This window comes from Ursus arctos, unplaced genomic scaffold (genome assembly GCF_023065955.2).
Source record: "Ursus arctos isolate Adak ecotype North America unplaced genomic scaffold, UrsArc2.0 scaffold_18, whole genome shotgun sequence".
Lineage (NCBI taxonomy): Eukaryota > Metazoa > Chordata > Mammalia > Carnivora > Ursidae > Ursus > Ursus arctos.
In genome coordinates this window covers 11,732,341-11,759,276 of record NW_026622852.1, presented here as the reverse complement: position 1 = coordinate 11,759,276, position 26,936 = coordinate 11,732,341, and the positions used below count along the sequence as shown (strand labels likewise).

The following is a 26,936-nucleotide window of genomic DNA, read 5'->3' as shown; positions in this document are numbered from 1 at the left end:
GTTTCTATAATAAAGTTTGACCATGAAGAGGGCTGCTTTCAAATTCCAAATTCAAAAAATATATATTTCTAAATATCTAACTTCCTCAGGTGTTTACATACAAGTGCAAGTCAGCCTGGCAAACACGAGGTTCCATTTTAAATTCAACAGATGAGCTAAAGGGAAAGAAAAATCCTTAATTTCTTCAGGGTAAAAAAGCATTTCGTATCCTCAATATATCCAGCTCTGAGCACAACTATTTGGGGCAGAAAATTTTTCAATATAACATTAAATGAACTGTGTTTAGCCCATGACTCCGCATGATCAGTTGGCCATGAGACCAAGTTGCACAAACTTATTTTTTATGTAATCTCAACAGAGGCCATTCTGCTGTGGATTGCTGCAAACCCAATCACAACAGGCAAACTGTCAGAGCCTCCTGGAAGTTTTAGCCATTCCAATTCTGAAGAAACAAGTCCAAGAGCCAATTGCCCATTCCTTAATATGATGTAAATATACGGACTATGAGTAGGGAGCCTATACAAAAAGTACTTTTGGAAAAGGCCTTAATAGGACGTATCTGACTTAACGGTTCAGCTAAACGTGTCCTTGTTTTAAAGCAGCACAGTAAAATAGAAAACAGCCCTTCGCCTGGACGCACACGTCCTCTCCCTCCATAGCAGCCCCTAGCAGAGGGCAAGGACGAGAGGGCACCGGCCGGTGAGCATGCGCCTCGGGGAGCTCCGGGTTGGTGGGGCTGCTCCCACCTCTCACGGGAACTCACGGGAACTCACGGGAACTCACGGGAACTCACGGGAAAGCCTCGGCGGCTCACGATCCGTCTCTAAACCGCCATTTCACTGCCTGAAAGCAGCAGCCTAGAGAAGTGACGCTGTTCAAGACACACCCTGAATGTCACAATTTTAGTTATGTGCGGTGGTAGTTATCAGCATCCCAGGACACGGAACACCGAACACTAAGCCCCTCCCTTCACCCCCCTCGTGGAGGAAAAGGGAAACACCAGAGAGAAAATGTGAGTGGCACAGGCTCTGGGAGAGTACTGAGCTTTCGCTTCACCAAAGACACGGATTAAATCTGAGAATAAACGTTCTCAACTGATTTTAGCTTTTTGTCTCCTGGCTCAGGCCTCTCCAGACGGCTAACAAGAAGAAACCCAACCGGTACAGGGACGGGCCATTAAAACAAGAAGACTAGCATAGCTCACACCCATTGAAGGGGGAGTGGATGCCATTTAAGCAAAGGGTGGGCTACTGGTACTCAGCTCAGGCTGCATGCTGGTGTCACTTGGGAAGCTTCTCCTTCAACTGGTCTGGAGAGGCGTGGGCTCTGGATTTTTTTAAAGCTCACCCAAGAGATGCTAACTCAGCAGAGAGGGTTGAGAACCACTGGATCAGACTAGTTGAAAAAAGAATAAGCCATTAGTGAAAGTGATCATGGAGTCAGGTGCAGAAGTTTAGGGCAGACAAAATTATTTGTTGACTCTGACGAAACTCCGAGTCCACTTAGTGCCTGGGCCTGATATGGGTGGGTGTGCACAGACCCAGACAGAAGCCGTGTCCTCTGCCCCTTCTGGCACCAGTTTCCAAGTTGTACTGGATTCACCCAGTTTGAATGTCTGCAAGACTGAGAGGTCCTTTAGGGAAGTCACCGACTATGAGAGATATCATGCCGTGCATTTTTTGATATGCAGTCTGTCATACATACCTCACTTACATGTGAACACGTGTCTACTGAACACAAACACACACACGTTTAATAATACCTGCTGTGACTGCAACACTGGCTCTCGTCCTCCTCGCCCAGGAACTGCCTGGCCTGAGAAAATCATCTCTCCCCAGTTCTCTTCCAGTTCCCGGGAGCTGGGATTGTACACTGACCGCAGAGTGCCAAATGCTCCAGGGCAAGGCCGCTTAATTCCCTTTATTCTCCAGCCCCTTACCCCCTGCTAGGCACACAGGTGCTCAATACTCATTTGTTAAAGGAATTCTCCTTGAGCACAAATGACCTCCCTCCTAATCTCAAATTCGGATGAAGTCTTCCCCCACAAGATGGTAAAGCTGAGCAAGTAAAAAAAGAGCTAACAAGACATGAGTCAGTATTGAGGGAACATTCTTCATCCAGGGTCAGAAACACAAGTAACTTGCACAATAACACGAATACCTCCATCCATGCTTTAAACTCAGCCAAACTCCAGCTGCAGGATGACAACTTCTGGGGACAACTGACCCGAAGGAGTCAGATGATCTTTCCTCAAGAGGCCCTGGAAAGCAGACCCAAGAGAACACACCTGCACCCTCGGCCAGAGATCAGAGTTTAGCACGGCCGCTCTCAGCACGCCCTCGAAGACCGTGACTTGGTAGAGGCCAGGCCTCCCGCCTGCAGCGACCTGCCCTAAGCGTGAAGACTGACGAGCTTACTAGCACTGACCAAGCGTGCAGTCAGGCATTTCAGTCCCTCCCTTCACAATCACCGCAGCAAGACGAGCATTTCACCCACCCGATTTCACACTGGTTGACACAGGCAAACTAAGCAGTTTGGTTAAGGGGAGAGAGCCAACAGGTGGTTACCACTGAGCCTCACTCCCAAGGCCTCTGTCCCCACCTCCTTGCAGCAGAAGCCGGCAATAGCAACAACAAAACAACACAGTAATAACAAAACATTAGTGATGATAAATGGCTAATACTCCTCTGTTACTTATTCTTCCACAAGAACACTAAGGTAAGTGCCTAATATGGGTCAACTCAATTAATTCGCATAAAAACCTCATGGAGTACTGGTATGATTTCCATTTTATAGATTCAGAAACAGGACTGGAGAATTTAACCACCTGTGAATTTGGGTACAAGAGCAGAACCCAGGCAGTATGCCCTACATCCCACCTCTTACTATTCTCTATCCTGCCTCCCCAAAAAACACCATAATGAGAAAGATCTGAACACACTTCGCAGGAGATTTAAGGTGGAGTGTTCTTGACAGCACATTAGCTTTTAGAATAACTGTAGGATTTCTTTTAATCACCCTGAGGTTAGTTCAAACAAACAAAAAGACAAATGATTCAGTAATAGAAGTCATTTGTTATTCTTACAAGAAATTGTTTCATTCTGGTTCACATGGTTCTTACCTGTCCCCATTCCATTTCCAAAAAAAAAAAAAGGAAGAATAAAGAGGCAAATATGACAATCGTGTTGTCACCATCACTTCTAATCCTTTCACAAATCAATAATATTTGCTTTTTACACTAGATCTATATGGGACCAGGTCACTCCCTACACAAGGGGTCAAGTCGCACGTGGAAGGCAAGATTCACCTTTCTGACAGTCACCAGACCTGCCAATCTCCTGCAGGCAAGGGTAAAAGAGCACCGTGCCTCAAGAGCAGAATATACTGCAAAACATTTGGAAAGAGAAAAGCTAAAGTCACAAAAAATGTTTTGGTTAAAATGTACCAAATCAGAGATAGTTTTCTATGCTTCATCATAATCTAGCCAATAAAATTAACTGACTTCAACGGTGACCTACCACAGACTCCTCAGGTAAAACAGAAGAGTTCAGACAATAACAATCAGACTGACACACCACTGCTTGGGTTTTGATGGAAATAAGCTACAGAAAAGAAATGTCCCTGCATGTGATGCAGCGTCTTGGAGGAGACAGGACCACAGAGATACAGGAACGTTTCTAAAGGACCTTGTGGGCTGAAGTAGGATATAAGAAGCCAAGCCTCAAGGCAGAAGAGCAGCAGGACAGACCCAGTTTGTTCAGACACTGCACGGAGAACAAATTCAAAGGTTATTGCAAGCAACTTTGCGAAAATATCGGGAACCCAAAGCACCATTCCAAGTCATGATCCCATGAGTTCAGATCATTTCTGTCTCTCACAAGCCTGATCCTGAGGAAGGGTGCTGGGGTGCCAAGACCATCCTGCCTTGAGTCCTGAGGAGAATGTCAAGGATGTCTGATTGTCATTCTCCAGTCTCCTCTTTTATGTCATACCGTCTGATAACAGAGCTCTTCATTTTCAACACTTTATATAAAGAACGCCAATTTGGTTTTCAAAAGGTTGGGAGAGAGTCCTGGAAGGAAAAACTGGGTTTCATCAAGTTAAACCAGAAGGCCTTCTGCAGGGCACTTAAAATGGTGAGGTCTCAGCTTCCCTCGCATGAAATGACCTGCAAGATCTCCAGCCCAAAAACGACAATTCATGATTCCCAAGCTTGACCGGTTTCTTTTGTAACCGCTAGAAAGGAATTAATTGTAACTGTTTGACAGAATCAAATCCACCCTGCAGTGAGACTCTCTCCCCCAGTGGCCATATCCCAACTGCTCAGGGGAGGACTCAACAAGTCATCAAATAAACTGTACCACTCAAACTGATCTAAAAAAAATTACTTCTGGCTCTGTTTAAGCATTCAAGAGGGCCTGAAAATTGATAATGTCAATTAGCCACTCACTGGCTTCCTCCTTTATCTATAGCAATTAAAAAATTTTTAATTACTGTCATGGTTTATTTTTATATATAACTTCACCTTTTCTGAAGCTTATGTGGAATGAAGATTTGATTTCCAGAGAATAACAACTAAAAAAAAGATGTTTTAGAAGGAATAAAAGGAAATACTATCTATACAGTCATTAGACAAAATAACTACACTTCCATGAACCTAGAGAACCAAATACACACACACAGTTAAAACCAGCATTTCATCCTTTAAAGAAAAGCATGAACAAAGAGGGAAATATGAACCATTAATTATACTTGACCATTTCATAAAAAAGCAGCAAGCTGCTTCTAAGTCTAAAAATATCCTCCGAACATTAAGCCCTGCGTTTAATTTTTCCACCTTTCACTCATTTTGCTAAATGTCCCTTGCTAACAGATTGGTTCAGATTAGAGAATATGGTGTCACATGAGCTTCAACAACCAACAGGAGACAAACCTGTGCACACCCATCCCCAACCCCACCTGGGCCTGTGCTCTCCGCTGAAGATGCCAGGGGGTGCAATAAAGATGGAGAAACAACATGCATGCAAACAAACGAAATAAACACAATTTATAGGAACATGCTATCTACTGCCACTCTAACGACTGTTAAAATCACCATATCCTAAACCCTGACCCTTAAAATTCACGTGGCCTTTTTTACCTACATAGACAATTTATCCCTTTCTTCCCTCTGCCTTCCAACAATCCCTCATCTAGGACAATATATAGAGTTTTTTTTTAAATCCCAAATGTGTCCCCACACTGGGAAATATCATGAAACCTATCTTTAAATTCCATTCTCCACAAAATCCAAAATAGTGGTACATACTCACTGAACCAGATAGAGTGTTGACTATCAAATGCTGCTTGTAGTTGCAAAATCAGCATACTCCTAGTAACTAAAAATAGATCCCTTACAATTGGACAGAAATAGCATTCTACAGATATATCATTAGCAAAATTATGCAGCTAGATTATCCCTGTCTACAGTGTGTGTAGGGCTGCTACATTATTAATACTTTATTAAACTGTTCTCTGAAAATGTGACTGAGAAAAGATCAGAATCTGAACCAGCTGTATTGTTTAGTATTATCTCCCAGGGAAGAGGGAGAGAGAGAGGGAGAGAAAAGGGAGACAGAATAAGGAGAGAGCCTAAGTCGGGAGGTTATTTGAAATTCTCCCTTCGACATTATACTATCTCTGACGTGGATGTTTTGTTTTGTTTTTCGCTCCTTTGTCTCACTCTACCTTGTAAGGTTAAAGAACATAGGCCATTTAATTAAAAACAGAAGACTTTAAGAACAGTGATGCTTAAAAGGCTGTGTTTCTATTAAACATTGATCCAGTTCATCCAGGAAGGCTTTGTGCTGTAGAATAAACTCCAGTATTCATGCAATTTTAATGAAAATGCTTCTGAACCCCATTTCCTTCTTTGTGTTTGACCTTCTGTTCAGTACCCTGAATATCTCAAACATCTCTAACACCATCACTAGGAAAGCCAAATATGGGAATAGCATTTCCAGAAGCCAAAAATAAGTGTTACAAGAATTTACAAACTTATAAAGGAATACGAAAATGTCTTACTTTTTTATTTCATAAGCTAGAAAATGGTTCAGATCAGAAAAAAATTAAAAGATACACAATCTTAGATACTTATTCTCATTTCCTGAATTGTGTTATTATTTGTATTTTTTTAAAGAAACAAAACCCACAAAATTTAAGAAAAAGAAAACTTTCAAAAGCCCACATCTAGAGATAATTAATAACATTGCGAACCTTGTACTAAACGTCCATCCAGCCACATGTTCAGACACAGGTCGTGCCCACAATTTTACAGATAGGTTCATGCTACACACGCCCCTGTGAGTGTATCAAGGCAAGGTGTCCGTGTGAACAGATGCAGATTACGTCATTTTTAATGGCCACATAGAGCTCCACTATGTGACTGTACCAATATTTCACCACCATTAACACAGTGATGAATTCTGAATCTCTGTCTTTGCACAGGTCTCCAATTTTCCTACTTGTGATAAATTCCAAGAAGGGCCTTAATCAAAGGGAATCGATATCTTGACAGACATTGCTTAAACGGCTTCCAGAACAAAGACCCTGCAGGGCAGGACAGTAATTCCTCCCACACCCTTGCCAAAGTTGGGTTTGGTCTATATTATTTTATACTTCACACTGCATATCTTAATCCCATTGGGCATTTCAATCATGTTTAGAACGCTTTTGCTACTCAGAGGGTCTTCATTTTTGTGTAGCAAGAATCACCCCACTTTATTCTACAGTCTGTGTACCTATCATGCTCCAAAAGTGTTTCTCTGCTTCAAGAGAACTCATATTTTCCTTTTACTACTTTCCATTCGTTTACCTTCGTACATTTCCAACCACCTAAAATTTCAGTGCAAAGTATGATAAAAGGATCCTATTTATTTTCCAAATGGATAGATAACTATCCAAACATTACCTATGAATAATCCCTTCTTTTCACCACTGATTTGAAATGCTGTCTTTACTATACACCAAATTACCACAACATACCTGTACCAGTTATTACTAGATCTTCTATCCTGTTCTATTGACTGAATAAATGAATTATTAAGGGATGGATTTAAAATCTACTCCAGCATTCTAAGGACAGACTGCCACTGTCAAATTCTGCCTCCACCATTAACTAATGGCTGTTGTTACCTTGGATAAGCGCTTAACCTCTCAATGCCTTAGTTTCCTCATCGGTAAAAGGGGTGTAACAGTACCTACACCATACGATTTTTTATGGGGTTAAGCTAAATGATAAGCACCATATACATGTTACTTATCCTTATCATCATCCCCAAAAGTAAGCAAAGAGAAACTTGATCTCTGCCTTCAGGAATTTAGAGATCAGCGAAGGACAGAGACATCTAATCAAATGGCCACATAAGAAATGTACAACAACAAACCACGGAAAATGGATTAAGGGGAACCTCATCCAATCTAGCAGACCAGAGAAGGGCTTCCAAGAAGTAACATCCGAATCAAAGGCTACAGGAGGAGGGGGAGTGAACCGGCCCCAAGGCACTAGGGGAGTGGGCATACAATCCTGCCACAGGGCCCTGACCACAGAAGCCCACGTCTGCCTCTTTTGAGCATGTTTCTGCATGCCACACCCTTTGCTGACAACTTCACAAAGCATCGGTTTCTTCCTACCCTCAACGTCTCAGTTTAAATTCACATCCTCAGAGAGACACTCCATGACCACCCACTTCTAAAACGCCAGACAGAAAAAGAGGTAAGGATAGAAATCATGTCACACCATCTTATTTGTTCGACAGAAACTATTCAAGCTGAAGATGTCCCAAGATCCTAGCTTCAGTGAAACCCGGGAAGGACCTCTTTATCCTCAAGACTCTCATCTATGAATTAAAATATGCAAGTTTCTGTAAAGCCATCAAATGCTCCTTTTTGTGTGCAAATAACAGTGCTTTCTCACATGTGGAATGATCTCTGCTGCTGAGAGCTTCCAAGGTTGTACCTAATAAACAACCCTTGACCTTTCTACATGCTGAAGATGTGGTCTCTCTCCACAGCACAATGTCAGAGAAGACCCTATTATTTCTATGTTGCTCTTGTGACAATGTCTCACTACCTATTTTCATGATTACTGGTCCATCTTCTGAACTACACTGCCAGTTCCATGAGGGCAGGGAATGAGCCTTTTATTCCCCTCTCTACATTCAGAACTTAGCACAGAGCCTGGCAGGTAATCGATGTAATGCCTACTGTTTATAAGACAGATGGATGCCCAGAGCACAGTCTGAGGGGAAAACTGGCACTGAATCAGGGTGGGGAGGCCAGGGTCAGATCAGGCCGGCCCTTGCAGCTCACTGTGCAGGACGCTGGTCTTTGCACCCAGAAGCCACTGAAAATTTTCAATACACCGAAGCAGCAAGAACATATTCGGGTTTTGAAAAGATCATTCTATCTAAAATATGATCAGAGAGGAGGCAGGAGGGAATGCTGGGAGACACAGATGGTCAGAGGTTAGACTAGGGTGGGTGGTGGTGATGGTGAGACAGAGACCGAGGAATTCCCACAGCATTCCAAAAACTGATGTAACAAGTGCCAGTATTTCACAGGGATCGATTTGGCCTCAGAAAATTCTACATGACTAATAACCTCAATATAAAATATGAGACTGTACCGAGTAGACATAAGTCGTTGTAATCAGGGAACCTAGGAAGTCAAACTGAGAATGTAAACTGGAATAAAGTCTATTCCCCACAGAGGAGCCCCAGTTCTGAGCAATTTCAGTCATCCACGGGACAGTAATTAACAACAGTGTAATTAACAACAGTGAAAAAAAAGATCCCATGTATTAGATACAACAACTATATAATAAACATTACAAGGCACAGTGGCTAAAGGCCTTTGCACTGACCTATCTGTAACTCAGTAACATCTCTTAATTACTCTTCAATAAGTAAGTAGTAATATATCGTAAAGCTTTTTTCCCCACAACGTTACCCAAAAGCAACCTCTGAATACTTACTCCTCAGTCCTCATAACATTCCTGAACAATCTACTATTGTATATTTCAAAGTTCTTTCTAGTGTGAGAAGGGAATGAGTTTCTCTATTTGTAAATGGCGTTTTAGGCAAGAGTAGGCCGTCTATAGCCATTGCTTCTTGCAGTATTTGGGAAATGACATCCAACCTCCCTACGATGTCCTCGCACTGCCTCTCTCGCTTCTTACCCTCACAGCTGCCACCAGCACATTTGGCACTTCTAACGGTGGCTTAGGCACAGAAAGCCTTGTGATAATTACCATCATTGATGCAGAACCATCATGCAAGCTCCTAAGCCCCCATTTTCCCATATGCTAAGTGGTCCAGTATCGCTATGCCTTCTCCCTAGACAGATGTTAGAGTAGTATAATAAGCATGCGCACACTATAAAGTGCGGTGGTGTCACTCCACATTCAGCAACAAAGAGGGAAAAGTTAGTGTGAGTTTCCAGTCTGAGATGAAAGTTAGTGAAGCAATTATCTAAGTAGTTACTACTTAGAGTCAAATCATTACTTTCCCAAAGTGAATACACAGATGGCCAACAGAGATACGTGAAAAGATGGTTCAACATCATTAATTATGAGGGAAATGCAAATCAAAACCTGATGAGAGATCACCTCACAACTGTTAAAGTGGCTATTATCAAATAAGGCAAGAAATAAATGCTGGCCAGGATGTGGAGAAAGGGGAACCCTCATGCACTGTTGGTGGGAAGGCAAACCGCTGCGGCCGCTGTGGAAAACGGTATGGAGGTTCCTCAAAAAGTTAAAAATAGAACTTACCCTATGGTCCAGCAATTGCACTTTTGGGTATTTATATGAAGAAAATGAAAACACTAACTCAAAAAGGTGTATGTACCCCCACGTTCATCACAGCATTATTTATAATAGTCAAGATACAGGGGCGCCTGGGTGGCACAGCGGTTAAGCGTCTGCCTTCGGCTCAGGGCATGATCCCGGCGTTCTGGAATCGAGCCCCACATCAGGCTCCTCCGCTAGGAGCCTGTTTCTTCCTCTCCCACTGCCCCTGCTTGTGTTCCCTCTCTCGCTGGCTGTCTCTATCTCTGTCGAATAAATAAATAAATCTTTATTAAAAAAAAAAAGATACAGAAACAAGCTAAGTTTCCATCAACAGATAAAGAAAATGTGGCATACGTACACACGTGCACATGCACACACACACACACACCAGAATATTACTCAGCCATAAAAAAGACCGAAATTTTGCCATTTGCAACAACATGGACAGACTCTGAGGGCATTGTGCTAAATGAAGTAAGTCAGACACAGGAAGACAAATACCATATGATTCACTTACATACGGAATCTGGAACAAAACCAAAAAACCAAGCTCACTGATAACAGAATAGACAGGTAGTTGTCAGAAGTGGGAGGTGAGCAAAACAGGTAAAGGGAGTCAAAAGGTACAAACTTCCAGTTATAAAATAAATAGGTCATGGAAATGTAATATACAGCATTAATATAGTATTTTTATATTAATACAATATTAATATACTATAGCTAATTTTTTAAAGAGTTAAATCATAACGATCTAATTATCTGACATAATGAATAAAGAACTTTTATTTGGCAAGAGAAATTATCCAAAAGACCTTAACACTTCTTTCAAAATAGAAATAGTGCTGTAGAGAAACCTACATCAAAATCAAACTTCAAGAACTTTTAAAGGGGAACTATTATTTATTTGACGTACAAGTCATTCAGAATGAACCTTTTATTAATTTTTTGTTGAAGATGCACTAAGGGGGAAGAGAAAGGAAGAAAGTAGTGGGGGGACAGGCAGGAGAATGTACTAATCGATTACGTTTGGGAAACTACATAACCATACGCTGCTTCAAGAATTTTGAACATTTGATGATGATCAGACTCTGGAAAGTTCTGAAGCACAGAAACATGCTTACGTTTGTCTGATCCAGTATTTCTCAAACTTACATGGGCTTGGTATGAGTCTCTCCCCTGCTTTCTACCTAACAATAGAATATTTAACAGAAGACTCTGGATAGCTGTCTCTAAAGCTAAGGAGTTGTCAGGGCTTATTTTTAAGTAATGTGTGTGGCCCTCCTCAAATCTAATTCAGAGCTTCCAGTGGTGGGAACCCCGTGAGATGCACAGTCAGATTTGAGAACCACTTCCGTGGTTTTCAACCACGTGCAGAGATGCTAGGCTGGGGTCAGAATCACAACCAAAGGGAGCAGGAGGCCAAGGCGGAGCATCTTCAAAATGATGATATGAGCAAAAGTGAAGCCATGTAATCCCCAGAAGTAGAGGTGCACACCCTTTTCCAGCCCATGGTTTCTCTATAAATCAGGACTTCATAGTTTCAACAGTCCACTCAGGAACCAGAGGACACTAACGCACTGATACAAATAAGAATCTGTCTTGGGGGTACCTGGGTGGCTCAGTCGGTTAAGTGCCTGATTCTTGATCCCAGCTCTGCCTTGATCTCAAGGTCATGAGTTCAAGCCCTGTGTTGGGCTCCACTCTAGGCATGGAGCCCACCTTAAAAAAAGAATCTATCTTGCATTAAGAGAGTTTTTAAATCAAAATAATTTCTTGACTAGCTTATTAAACCTATCTTAATAAGCTGCACTTAAAAACTTATAAATCAGACACACACCTCACCTTCCACTAGTAATGCCCAACTATGAGACAAGTTTCCTGCAAAACTCTTCCACTCTTAAGAGAGGCACCTAAGGGGGACACAGTACAGAATGTATAGGTAACATAGTTCCATTATGTTACATCGACCTTAACTCAAAAATCACTCTTGTATGGTGGTACTTTTAAAAGCTGAAATCGATAAAAACTTAAGAGGACCAAAACCTGAAGTTTTGCAGAAGATAAAAGCATCAGCTTAACATAGGCTTCCGTCAGATTACTAGGCAAGAAAACTAAGTTCTTGAGACAGTCTTCGCCTCCGTTTCTCAACTTACAAGCTAGTGTTGGCTCCAGAAGTTTGCAGAGATTCTGCAGAGACTGGAAAAACAAGCTTTACTCCAGAAATGACTTCACAGCCTATTTGTCTCAGCGCTTGAAGCACTTTTCGTTGAAGCCATTAAAGAGTGCCAGGCCCCAGAGAAAGCCAAACCATCCATAAAGGCACACTTGTGTCCAACCAGCAGCCACCCTCGGTGCTCCCGCTGATCTTGCCAGATGTGTCCTCTCTGGGAGGAAGCTGAAAGTGACTTGCCCATCTCATTACTGAGACTGTGTTTCATGGTCATGGTCATTCCATTCTGTTCTATTTTGTTCAGGGTGGAAAGAAGGAGGTATCATTTTTCCATTCATGGCTTCCTAAACTTCATATTTTCTGTCCTCAAAAAAGAAGCCCACCAAAGGCTATTAACAGAATTCTGCGCTCAAGTTCAAAGAGTATCACGCGGGACGCCTCCTGTCCTCTTAGGGTGTCTCCACCTCACCTCATGCTTCTTTGCTGGCATGGCATTGTCTACAGGCCTTTTTCCAAGAAGCTAAGAACTGACCAGAGCCTCCTGGTATATAAGGACTGGAGAACGAGAATGAACATCTTGCACCAAATTACTGAGAATATCTTGCAGAAATACTCTCCTATACTATACATGTCCTAGCTGCCCTTCTTCCTTTATGCAAAATACAAAACCATGACACACTCCTTCCTAAGGATAAGACTAGGGATCTGGGTGGGGAGGGGGGTATCTTTATTTAAAGGAAATACCAGCAAAAGTCACTAGCAACATTCTTATTTATGAGGTTCCTACACTTCTTAGAGAAATAAGAAATGCAGCCATGCATTCAGAAGAAACCCAGGCAGCACAATTTAATTCAGGGCTCTTTGGAGAGTGAGGCAGGCATTTTACTACTCTTAAACCAAATGCCTAATGGAGTAAACACATGTTGGCTTATAGCTTCAGAACTTGGCTGGAAACGGGGCTTATTCCCAATTTCACTGATTTCTTAAAGATTCTTCTATTCCATGTTTTCCTTTTAACCTGAAGAAGTGGGGATGAGAATAAGCAGTAAAGATGATAGGGTAGAAAGAAAATTTAGTGATAAACATAATAACTTAAAAAAGATGAGGAAGGAAATGTAGAAACAAATATTATAGCAATATAGCAGCACAGCGCCTGGTATATAAGTTCTCAGCATATTTTAGCTACTATTTTAACGCTCCTTTTCCAATAGTAGGCTTATTACAAATGCATTTTAATGCATTTAATGTTTCTTTCACTTAGCAATTATCATGACTGCATCAACAAATACTGTCCCATGGATAAAATGGCTATAGATACTCCATAATACACACATACCATGATTTACTTCCCCATCTCGTATCATCTGACATTTACATTGTTTCCAATTTTTCACTACAATAACTACCAAAGTGAAGAACTGTATACCAAGTTTTGCATGTTTATGCATTTATTTTTCTCTAGATAGATTCCTAAAAAACGAGTTACAAAGAAGAGACCTGTTGATCCCCTGAAGTGTTACAAGAGTTTACACTCCTCCAGCAAATGAGAATGCATGTTCTTACACCCTGGCCAACTCAGAATGTTACCATCCTTCTCATCCATGCTGATCTAAACAATGAAAAACGTCACATGTTGCTATTTAATTTCCATGATTCTTATGTTTGTATCCTGGCCACTTGTAGTTCTTTCATGGATTGCCTTTCCATATTCTTTTCTGATTTTTCTACTAAGGTGTTTATCTTTATCCTACTGTTTACCCAGTGCTTTTAGATAGTTCTTAGTTCAACTTTAACACTGGAATAAAACTCAGAGTTGAGAATTATTGGCAGTTACTGGCTCTGAAATCAGCTGGTCTGGATTAAATCCTGGCTCTGCCTCTGAAGCTTTATAACCTTGGGCAACTTCACCTCTCTGAGCTTCAGTTTCCTTGTCTATAAAATGGGGATAATAACGTAGCAACCTCATAGGGTTGTTATATATAAGTAGTTAATGACTTAAAAAAGTACCCAGCCATGCTAGCCATATTTACAGTTAGGAAAGTTTATTTAAAACCTACAATTTTATGAGAGCATGTTTCAATTTCACATTTAAATAAACTCTTAAAAATATATGATGTATTTTTAAGCAGAATAAGCAGATTAAAAAGAGATGCATAGGATAACCCCTTCTAAATACATATAAGTATGGATAAACAGAAAACAAACATTAGTTGAATGCCCACTATGATACCCCAGGCACTGGGGACACAATGAAGAACAGCAAAGACAGAGTCTCTTCTTTATATCCACCCTGCGGGATACCAACAAAAAAATAATAGGTGCTTGCAGTGTAGTGGGCCAAGTGCTATGCTTAAAAGAAGTGTAACGGGCAATTTTCATTGCACCTGGAAGGGCATGTGACCCACACCAAATGAGGCAAAGACAAATCTCTCTGAAAGAACAGCAAGCTGAGACTGAGAAAAGAGGGAAGGGGGATTTCTACGAAGAGTCAGCATGGTGCAAAGGCTCAAAGGCAAGTTAAGTTTGTGTGGAACAAAGCTGTAAAAGCTAAGCACACACAGAAAGAGCTGTGAGCCAAGAGACTAGACTGGTAAACAGGGGTCAGATCACACTCCACACTCCTTAATGATTCTTATGCTTTGTGCCAAAAGCCATAAGGAGCCACTGAAGAATTTTAAGCAGAGGAGCAACATTAGATTTGCTCTTTAGAAAGATCACTATAGAGACACTTAGATAATGAATGAGAGGAGAACAAGACCAAAGCATAAAATGTCAGAAACTAAACTCATGCCCAAGACCATATTACCGCAACTGTGGGACTCAGCAATGACAACGAGTTGCAATCAAGTGACTTGTCTGAGGTCTCACGGGTCCTTAGGATGGGGAAATTATAAGATCTGAAGTCTCTGGGCTTCTAAGCCTGGGCTCTTGCTGACCATGTTCTATACAGCTTCACAATGTGTGGCCTTTCACCATTTTCTAAATGATTTCAAGATCTTCTCTTGAAGTACACCTGTGCCTCCCTTCCGAACATGAGGACAGGTGACTCAGTGCTGCTCTAAGCAAGTGACCTTTTAGGATCCATAATTACATCCCCTGTCATGGGCAGAAAATACCCTGATAGGCTAAAAATAGCCAACCATTTAAATAGATTGTGGGAGGGGGCAAGTTTTGAACAATACTGTTGGTGCAGACGTGTGTCCTTAATAACACTGATTCCCTCAGTGAAGGTAATTCACTTTATTCTTCTTTCAGTTATTCTGATTTAGTGAGGGATGAGGTCTCAGTGTATCATCAGGATATGTGCTACTTATCTTATATGTTAATCTCCTTTTTAAACAAAAGCAGAGTAAACTTCAAGCTCACAGATTTACTCCAGCAAGAGTATCTAGGATTTAACATTTTTTGTACGATGATTCCTAAACTTCTATTTATGAAAAGTGACAGTGGTTTTTCCATTTATGAAAACGATATAATGATTCGTTTTTAAAGTAAAGTCAATAATGTAAAGATGACTACAGATGCCCAAAACTCATGAAGATAAAACTGAGTAACAAAAGGGGGGGACAAATTATATCACCATAGCCATATGGAAAGAGTCTACAAAAGTTGACTGCCTCAATTCACTTGAGTCATTCATGGTAGCAACCAGAAGATACAGTGACATCAGACACCAAGAATTTAGATTATAAAAGGCAAACCAACACATATCACAAGATATCAGCATAATTCATTGCCTCATAAAAGTACAGTAACAATCATCAAAATTTAGACAAATACACTGAGAGATTTTATGATAAACTGTATAAGACATCCTTTATTTAAGGTAGTTTATGGTAAAAATGGATCAAAATTCTTTAAATGTGTACATCTGAGACATAAAAAGGTGAAAGAGCTTGTAAAAAATGAAATGCATCTAAAATGTTCAAGTATTTTGTGATCATCTAAATTCTGTAAATAATGACAAGTTTTCCCAGCTTCTCTTGGAGCTAGGAAAAAGGTGGTTTCCATGTCTACATAAAGAAACTTAGAGACGAGATGAATGATGAGCACTGTAAGTATCTCTCTGAAAAATCTGGACTGGGTTTAAGGTGAAGGTAATGACCAAAAACAGTGGAAAATCAAAAGGTTTTGGATTTGTGAGTTTCAAAGGGACCAAAGACGCACAGAGAGTAGTGGATGAGACAAACAGGAAAGAGCTTAATGACAAACAATTGTGTTTGTTAAACTTAATTTTTTTTTAAAGATTTTATTTATTTATTCGACAGAGATAGAGACAGCCAGTGAGAGAGGGAACACAAGCAGGGGGAGTGGGAGAGGAAGAAGCAGGCTCATAGCGGAAGAGCCTGATGTGGGGCTCGATCCCATAATGCCGGGATCACGCCCTGAGCCGAAGGCTGACGCTTAACCGCTGTGCCACCCAGGCGCCCCTGTTAAACTTAGTTTAAAGGGGAAAGAGATACAACTCAGGTGCAAGGTTGAAATTAAGAAGCAAAACAGAATCTCTAGATAATAGGATATCAACTTTCATGAGTAAAATCGTGATGGTGGTATTCATGAGGAACACCTCCATAAAGTACTTACGTTAGTCAGTCTACAAACATGATGGAGGAAGGCCACAGCCAGCAAAGGGTTTGGGTTTGTAGGTCTTGTATAGAAATAGCCACTTAAGCAGTTTAATAAACAATATAAATATGTCCAGCAAGCCACCATATGCAGCATTCACTCAACATGAAGCAGCACACCAGGGTCGCTTCAGTAGGCAGCAATCACAGAGAATAAGGGTGAAAGCTGTATCTACTCTGGAATCAATTCCAACAAGACACTTCACCTTCAGGTTACTTCATCAGGGACCATGCCTGACTATTCTCTCCCAGCCAAGCTACCCAACTGATACCACATCCTTACAGGACATCTGAGGGTGCCAGACTTCATCCTTTCCAAAATATGCCTGGCACTGTCCACCAGCTGCATTTAGAAAATCATTCAGGGCTATGGATCTGCAAATCACGTCCAAGAGCATGGAACTAACATACACAGACAAACAACGCAAAGTGTGCCACGTGCACCTGCAATCCCCAATCACTTAATGAACAGCTTCTCATTACCATGTAGCTGTTTCATATGCCCATACTCAATAAGGGCATTTCATTTGTGTCTGTGTTGCCACAGGCCTTCCACAAGCACAGAAACAGATGTAGCGTGAACAGCCGACCACTCTACTCTCACTAGTAAAAATCCCAGATGCTTTGATGGAGACTAATAATTCCAAAAACTCCTCCATGTTCTACAGTTTCTCCACTCCAAGGTCAATGAAGCTGTCACTGTACTACCAGGCTAAGAGGCTGCTCAGAAATTAACAGCCTCACTATTTACAGTTGATCAGGAAACACAAAAAGAAGCATGTGTTTCATCAGAGGAAAACATCTAAACATCAAAAAACCTAAACCTATAAAATATCAAATGTATTTAAAAAGACATATGGAACACAGAACCTTACATTATAAGAAAAGTTGATTCAGCAAATTACACTTAAATTGTGTGTATTTTGTGTATATGTATGTGTGTGTATACTCAAGAGCACACAAGCAAACGAGTGTATTACAGGCACAAGAGAACAAAGACTTCTAGCTTCTTACCAACACTCCTTCTACATTCTGGGTACACTGTTTGACTACAGTTCCCAGCCTTCCTTGCACTTAGGAGTTCCATAGTTTGGCTATGTTATAAGTTCCAGGCAACTGAACATAAACAGAAGTGACTGTTTTTTTCTATTAACTTTCTGTTGTTGCATAACAAATTATCACACACTTAGCAGCTTAAAAACTGTAGTCATTTATTAGCTCACGGTTCTACAGGTCAAAAGTTTGGGCCAGCATCACTGGGTTCTCTGCTCAGGGTCTCACATGGCCAAGATCAAGGTGGCAGATCTAGAGCGGGCTCCTCACTGCAGATGCTGGGAAAGAATTCTCTTCCATTCAGTTTGTTGGCAGAATCCAGGTCCTTAAGACTGTGGGTCTAAGGTCCCTGTTTCCTTGCTGGCTGCCATCTAAATGCTGCTCTCGGGGCGCCTGGGTGGCTCAGTCAGTTAAGCGTCTGCCTTTGGCTCAGGTCATGATCCCAGCATCCTGGCACCGAGTTCCACATCTGGCTCCCTGCTCAGTGGAGAGTCTGCTGCTCCCTCTGCCTGCCACGCCCCTTCCTTGTGCTCTCTTTCACTCTCTCTCTGGAAAATTAAATCTTTAAAAAATAAAATAAAATAAAATAAAATAAAATAAAATAAAATAGAATCTGCTCTCTACTCCTGGAGGCTGAGTACATTCCTTCTCACATGGGGCTCCATCTTTAACAGCAATAGCACATCTAACGTCCTTCTCATGCTTCCAATCTTTTAGACTTCCCCTTCCACTACCAGAAAGAGAAAATGCTCTGCTTTTAACGGGTTCGTATGACTGGATTAATCCCAAATGTATATTCTCCCTTTTCCCTTATAAAGTAACAATTTCAGGAGGGACATCTTTTCATAGTGACAGGATGGCTCTCACTCAAAGAGGAGGCGACAATACAAGAGGGAGGGTCACTGAGGGTCTTAGCATCCTGCCTACCACACTCTCCTTCCAGGCCTGGGCCACAGAAATCTCCCATGCTCCTTCCAACATAGTCTTTCCCTTTGGCAATCTTGAAAACCACGTGTTAAAGATGGAAGAACCCAACTCCACCCCCCAGTCATCCTGGATCCCTGAAGCAAATAATGAGGAAAGAAAGAATGAAAAGAGCTATGAGCAATCAACATCCCTTAAGACTTCTTGGTTAAACCAAAGCACGAAGCACTCTTGCAAAGTTCAGATTAACACAACCAAACTTACCGGCTGAAATAACATAGAAAAAAGATCCACTGGATCAATGGAAACCAAACACATTCTACTGTAGTAACTAGCAGATGGAATTGACAAGAAGAAAACAGATCAGAAGTCTCTTAAGTTTTTGAAGGAATTTTATGGGTCAAATCAGCCATGAGCCATGAGTAGTGAAAGCCTGTAACTGTAAAACAACCCACAAATATTAAATAAACAGGAAGCCAACTAAAGAAGGTCTGCAGCTCCCACAGAGGTCACACTCCCTGTCACCCTCTTTAGATTCTGGCCAGAGAGAAGACAGAACAAAAGAGTTCTTCCTGATTACAGAACCAGGGTAAAACCAAGGAACTTCCTCTACTCTAGGAGCTGGGACTTCACAGTGCGTACCCATGTGACATCACCGTATGGACGATAACTGCGATGACTCCCATTCTTTCCTTCCCCAATGGGAGTGTTCGCTGTGGACGATATTTCCTGAACATTAAAAAGCATAGGCAGGGGGCGCCTGGGTGGCACAGCGGTTAAGCATCAGCCTTTGGCTCAGGGCGTGATCCCGGCGTTCTGGGATCGAGCCCCACATCAGGCTCCTCCGCTATGAGCCTGCTTCTTCCTCTCCCACTCCCCCTGCCTGTGTTCCCTCTCTCGCTGGCTGTCTCTATCTCTGTCGAATAAATAAATAAATAAAATCTTTAAAAAAAAAAAAAAGCATAGGCAGGCTAGCCGCATGTGCCTAACAAGTCTTGTACTTTGATACTGAGATATTAGCATTATGGAACTGCTCCAATTAAGATCTACGGGGAAAGTTCAGTTTGAATTATAAGAAAGACATTTCTATTTCTTTCCAATATCATTATTCAGAAGAGGCCACAAAATACTGCCTCGTGGTCCTTCAGAGACCTAAGCATCTCAACAATCCTCTCAGGAGCTGGCTGGTCGTCACAAATTATAGAAAGCTCCTCCACAGTCACCCATGCCATATACGATCTGACCTGGGGCTGGGGAGAAGGAGGTGAGAGCAACCCAACTAGAATATCATACTCCAAATTTAGAAGTTGTACTAAATGTAAAGTCTTCATAACAGTAAATTTATTTCCTGAAGCATCAGACTCAGCTGATGATTTATTGTCATTTGAAAATATTTTATCGATAGTCTGCAAGAGCACTTGACAGGGTCTTAACAATCATGACAATTTAATAGGTAATAGCTACACCTCTCTTCTTAGTCTTCATTGTCCATTATAGACCATATAAATCACTTTTAAACATTTAGACTCCAAAGGGATTAGGGCAATAAAGAAAATCCAAACCAAAAAACAAAAACAAACAAACTGAGGCTGTCCTGTAAAATTATAATTCTTCATATTTTGTTTCTTGCTGCCTTAACATCCCCACATATGCAAGCTGTGAGCAACCCACCCAGGTGACCAAGTGTACCACTGGGATAAGGCGGGCCTCACCACAAGTTCCTTTCTCTGCCTGCCCCTGTGACCTAGTAACATTCAAATGCACCAAGGAAATCCCCTCTGCCTTCTCTTGTGTACTTCACCCTGACTCCAATGAAAGCACTTACCCACTGGTCTTCTCACTCTCTCGGCTCCCCACCTGCTTGGCTGAGCCCACTCTCTTGGCCCTCCTCTATGCAGCCCCCTCAAGGATGCAGCGACTCTGTCTCCCTAAAACCTGTGAGTTTAACCAACTTCATTTTCCTGAGCCTCTCCTGTGTCCCCTCTTGGTGCCACATGCAGAAGAGAACAAAGGTATAAAGGATCAAAAGAATAGAAAGGAAAAAAAAGAGAAGTCAAGGAAATCTTCTGATTTCTTATCCTCCAGAATCTTGCCTATCTGGCCTTAACTTCTGAAGGAAATCCCCACTCCTTTAAACACTGGAGCTGTTCTTAAACTCCACCTCCCCCAATTCTCCTTATTCACTTAGCAATAAGTCTTGCCCTCCTCTCTCACTTCCTCAAGCTACAAACTCCAATGAAAGCCCTGGGATTGCGTGAAGCCCTGGAAATATGAATGCCTCACAAGGGACTTGGCAGAATAGCCTCTGCTTTGCAAGCTTAAGTCCCCATCCTCATGCCCCAACATTAAGTCCCTCCCTCCCACATGATATCTTTTCCTCAAAACATTAACCATTTCCCCCAAGTCTTGATGTCATTTTCAGGGGTATTTCTAATTAATTTGAGAGGTACATCAAAATTTTTCAAGTAGACTAAAACCAAAACTCATATAAATTCAATTTAAAACATTAAAGAATGGAGCACCTGGGTGGCTCAGTCGGTTAAGTGGCCAGCTCTTGATTTCAGCTCAGGACATGATCTTGGGGTTCTGGGATGGAGCCCAAGGTCAGGCTCTGCGCTCAGTGAGGAGTCTGCTTGGGGATTCTCTCTCTCCCTCTGTCCCTCCCCCTAGCACGTGCACACACTCGCACGGTTTTTCTCTCTCTCAAATAAATAAGTTAATCCTTAAAACACACACACACACACGCACACACACACACACACACACGAGAATCACTGTGGGGGGAAAAGGCTTGCAAAAAAATGTAACTGTGTCAACAACAAAAACTCAATCAAGAAGAATCTCAGTCTCAAGGGATATTATTGTCAGCAGCCACTTTCATTTCAAACCCCACCACACGTCCATTTGCCAAGTGTATCAGTAAGTTAGAGCTCACTGACCACCTTTTTTTTTTTAAACATGGTTCAAGTTATCCTTATTATGCAAGCATGGCACTCTCACAGACATTATCTCATTCAATCCTGACACCCTGGAAAGGTTTTTTATATTTGATTGCCCCTAAAATTAGTTCAGAGAAGACTGCACTTTTGAACAGACATTCTAAAGCCCAGTAATAGAGTGGATGCTGTGATTGTTACTGTCAGAACCACCGCATTCTCTCCTGAGGACATGATCAATTTGTTACACAGCATTTTTACTTTGATCGGGGAAAGGGCGGGATAGGAATTAGGAATTCCTTCAAGAAGCTGATGACAGGCTAAAAACCCTCTCCCTCAGAAAAATGCACATATAAAATGTGGCATATAATTTTAGAAAATACATAGGCCCTCCACGGTTTATTATGGACGCCAGGTTAAGAACCTGACAAAGACTGCAGGTATAGAAACCTGTGTCAGCCAGTAGGTCATACTTGAGATTTTGAAGGCGGCAGAAGTTTTACTGCTTACAGCAGGCAGTTAAGGAACTGAGAACCTCACTTCAAAGTTATAACTAATTATATATTTAATTAGATATATATCAAAGCTAATATATAATATTAAATACATCAAATATATATTAAATATTTAATAAATACCTTAACAAGTTTGAAGTCTCACCAAAACAATAAATGCCTAAACAGATTTATGCAACATTCTCCAGGGCAAAGCACCTATATAAAATATAGCATTTTAAATGTGATAAAAGCATGCAGAGATTAAACAGAAAGGCGTATAATACCAATGTAATTAAAATTTTCCAGTTAATGAATCTGAGCAGGACCATAATCATGCAGCAGACTATATTCTACATAACACACAATCTAACCGAATATGAGTTCTATCAGGTAAAAAAACAGAAGGGGGCACCTGGATAGTTCAGTTGGTTAAGCGCCCCACTCTTGGTTTCGGCTCAGGTCATGATCTCATGGGTGGTGGGATCAAGCCCTGTGTCAGGCTCCATGGTCAGCGGGGAGTCTGCTTGAAGGTTCTCTCCCTCTGCCCCTCCCCATTATTCTCACACTCTCTAAAATAAATAAATCTCTTAAAAAACAAAAAATAGAAGATATATAGTCTATAATGTTATAAATCCTAACCAAACTCATTGAAAGGAAGAAAGCATATCTCATTCAACGTAATAAAGTTATTATTTACAGACTGAATTGTCCTTTTAATGTTAAATACAGTATTTAGAAAAACACTGTGGTGAATCTTTTCACACAAATAACGGCTATTATGGATTGAACTATGTTCCCCTCCCCTTCTAAAAACTTCATATGCTGAAATCCTTTTTTTTTTTTTTTTAAGATTTTATTTATTTATTTGACAGAGAGAGAAACAGCCAGCGAGAGAGGGAACACAAGCAGGGGGAGTGGGAGAGGAAGAAGCAGGCTCCTAGTGGAGGAGCCTGATGTGGGGCTCGATCCCAGAACGCCGGGATCACGCCCTGAGCCGAAGGCAGACGCTTAACCGCTGTGCCACCCAGGCGCCCCCATATGCTGAAATCCTAATCCCCAATACCTCAGAATGTGACCTTATTTGGAAATAGGGTCACTGCACAGGTAATTACTTAAGCTAAAATGCGATCATACTGGTGTAGGGTGGGCCTCCAATAAAAAACGACTGGTGTCCTTAGAGAGAGGGGAAATTTGGACACAGACAAGGAGAAAACCATGCTAACAAGAAGACAGAGATCAGGGTGATGTGTAAACAAACCAAGAAAAGCCAAAGATTGCCAACAAACTACTAGAAGCTAGGAAAGAAACCTGACACAGACTCCTGCCTAGGGCCTTTGGAGGGAGCATGGCCTTATGGTCGCCGTCATCAAGGCTCCAAAAGAGTGAGACAATAAATTTCTGTTGTTAAAGACACTCAATTTGATACTTTTTTATGGCAGCTCTGGAGAATTACACAATGACCTAATAAATTCTACGCTGTAATGAACCTTCCCCTCTTACTATAAAGGTATGTCCACAATAAATGCTTGACAAAGTAATTTTAAAAATTAGTAAATAAGTATAGATTTTATAAAAACATCATGTTAATTGGAAACAGCTATTTTTAACTGATATGTTGCCAGTTTAAACCCACAAGTGAAAAGACTTGATATTACTCATGCTAAAATGAAATCTCAATATAACTCAGTAAAAGTAGAATAATACAAATTCATTTGCCCTATTTAACAGTAAAAAAAAGAGTACCTTATTTATTCTAATTGCATAATAAATCATATCAGTAAGCAATAAAGTAGTAAGGCATATTAAAGTAAAATGAAGATCAATTTTTCCTCTGTTAATATATTCTCAAGCTGAAGGCTTTTCCACTCTAATAAATTGTCCTTAGCAAAAGCATTTTTTTCACCTCCAAATATCAGAGATGTTAAAAATGATTGTCTGCAACAAGGTAGAAATAATCAGTTTTAAGCCAAGAGAACAGCCTTGACACATCTAATCAGAGATTTCAAATTAGTGGTCAAACACCAAAGGTATACTGTTTTAATACAAATATCATCCTGCATTAACATAGGCAAAAAACTCAGTTTCATAGAAACAAATGTTTGCCTGAAGAGGGGCCTTCCACTTAAGAACATTGGCCACATACTCCAGCGTATCTGTTCTCAAAAAGAAATAATTCTAGGTGTAAAGCTTACTTTGTGGATAAGATCAGGTTCATGGAGCTGGGAATGGAAAAATGGCTTAAAAAATAGGACATGGTTATTTCCCCGAATATCTCTGTCACATGCAAACATTAGCACTGGCTTTACACACCCTTCAGATACACATACACGCACGGGAAGGATAACCTTTGCCTGTGGCTTTCTAAGATTATGCTCCATTAAGTTATGGATAAGATATTTTGTGTTGTTTCACCTCTAAAATGAAAGGCTTTTCAGTAAAAAAGAAAATGACTCAGTGATTCTGCATCTGAATCAGGTGTGATAAATACTAATCTTGCCACAAGCAGACCTCCTCCAACAATCTAAGAAGTCCTTTCATACCACAATTCCAGTTTCTAGATCCAATTCTGAACTTCAGTGTTACATACAACTTCAGGATTTGGCTGAAACAAAGCCATCCTTTTTTGTTGCGGTAGCAAAACCAAAGAGTCTAGCTTCCATAATTTCTTATGTGTCATTGTCACTAATATAAAGGACCGTATTTTATACTAGTGAAATTATCCTTCACATTAATAGCATTTATTGAACAGTTTTTAATGTGTATTCTACAAACTCATTTATACTCACATCAATCACCCATTTAGCAAGGACACATTCAAAAGTTAAATGGCTTGCTTGAGACCACTGACAGCAGAGGTAGGGTCAAGCCTTAGCCTTTGCCAACGTTCCTAACTGCCTTTTAAAGGGCACCAAGATTTGCAAAGGAAGTCTTCAGAATCAAAGTGAAGAAGGGATGTGCTGTTGGTAAATTCAGTGCTCATGTCTGCTTTAGAGAAGTGACAAGTATCTGGAATTAAAAAAGGTCAATGACCTCAAAGAAGTCCTGCCTGAGAATTTATGGCAGCACATGTGCCGGTACCGTAAACCTAAAGGATTTCGAATTATCCAGTTATTAGAGGCCTTCCACATTACGCCAACAATATTTTTACAAATATATTTACAAACATCTGTCAGAGAGGACTCAGATCCAATTGGAAAAGCAAAAATAATTACATTAATGCTTATTTTTACTGAAATTATCTTAGTTTTCTGTATTTCCCAAACTAACAGATAAAACTGCACAAAGGCAAGCCTATGGTGACAGAGACAGCATGTGGATGCACACGAGATTAATTTCATGCTGCATCTGTTCCCCTAACTTATACAAGATTCTGTAAAACACAACCCTCACCTTTTCTGGATGTGGTTTTAAGCAGGGTTGGTATTGTGGTAGCCTGGGAAAAACCTCACTACTTCTGAGAAATTATAAGAAAACTGACTATTAATCAAGACTAATCTATGAGAAAAATATTTAAGGCTAAGTTATGAGAAATATTTAAAGAAATCAACAAAGTCCTTAGCTAAAGTTCCCTTAAACTAAACTGTTTCAGAAGGGTAAAAAAAAAAAAAATAGTAACCATCCTCATTACATAAGAAATAGGTCACATTATAAGTATGCACTTATCTTTCCCTATGTAAAATTCAACAGAGCCCAAGGAGATTTCAAGTTATTAGAATGTGAATTAAATAAATTGTAATCACAGCTTATTAACCCCACAGAGAAATATGGAGAAATATGGATACATTCGAGATGTAAAAGGCTCACTAAAAATAATACTTAGAAATAAATGATGATTTGATTATGTTAAAGCTATATAACCCATGGGAAATGCTTAAAGACACACAAACTGCTGGTCAAGCCTTGGCCTCAAAGGAGTTTCACCACCGAGTTCTCCAAGGAAAAGTTAATGCACGAGCTTCCCAGAAGGAAGCCCCATCCTCCCACTGCTCTGGAGCCTGGGGACAACATGGAAGGAGAGATTCAGAAACCACAGTGGAAGAGCGCAGACCGCGGACATCACCGCAGTCAGCCCCCGTGCGGGCCACCGCTCGTGCCAGCACATCCCGGGACAGCTGGGGGCACCAACACCGCAAGGTCACCGGGGAAGAGACGACTTTACATAATCTCCCGCCGCGCCTCTGGGGCACCTGCACGCCGGGGCGACCGTGCAGCCGCCGACCCTCCCGGCCGCTCCCGCGCGGGTCGGTGCGGGGGCGGCTCGCGGGGCGACCAGGCGGGACGCCAGGGACTCACGGGCGTCCGCAGCGCCTCGCCCAGCCGGGGGTGGGGGACCTAGGGCTGGCTCCCAGCCCCCGGATGCCCCGAGCCGCTACCGCGGCGGGCGGGGCGGGCGATGCGGGGCGCGGCGAGGGCGGGCTGGGCACAGGCCGGGGTCCCCGCGCTCCCCGCTGGCTGCAGGCGCCTAGCGCGCCCCTCGCGGCTCCGTCCGGGACCGCCCCGCGGCGCACCTGTCACGCGCCTTACCTGAGTGGCTTTGTGGAATTGCTTCTTGAGCCCGGCCACCGACATGGTGCGGTAGGACGCGCGGACGGCTGCGAGTGTGGGGGCCGGAAAGAGGCGGCGGCGGAGCGGGACAGGAGGGCGGAACCGGGCGGCGCGCTCGCCGGGCGGCAGCTCGTCGTGCCGCCGCCGGGGCTGTGGGCGCGGGGGCGCGGAGAGACGCGGGACGCGGACTCGTGCGGAGAGACACCCTGACGTCAGGGGCGGGTGATGCGGCCTCTTAAAGGGGACGCGGGAAGCCCCGCCCCGAGCGCGGGGCTGGCGGGGCAGGTGCTGCGGCGAGCGCTACCTGTGCGCCTACCGCCGAGATCTGGCTCCACGGCACCCGCGGGCGGGCAGCCT

At 41.9% G+C, this 26,936-nt stretch overlaps 1 protein-coding gene across 2 annotated transcripts in view; it reads right to left on the bottom strand.

Moving 5' to 3' along the window:
- SH3GL2 (SH3 domain containing GRB2 like 2, endophilin A1) overlaps positions 1 to 26,730 on the bottom strand; it is a 205,331-nt gene extending 178,601 nt beyond the window's left edge. For both annotated transcript variants that reach the window (XM_026506484.4, XM_057313472.1), the window contains exon 1: positions 26,559 to 26,730. In XM_026506484.4, the coding sequence (XP_026362269.1) occupies positions 26,559 to 26,603 (45 nt within the window). In that variant the 5' untranslated portion in view covers positions 26,604 to 26,730. The remainder of the gene's footprint in view (positions 1 to 26,558) is intronic.
- Between the last annotated feature and the right edge of the window lie 206 nt (positions 26,731 to 26,936).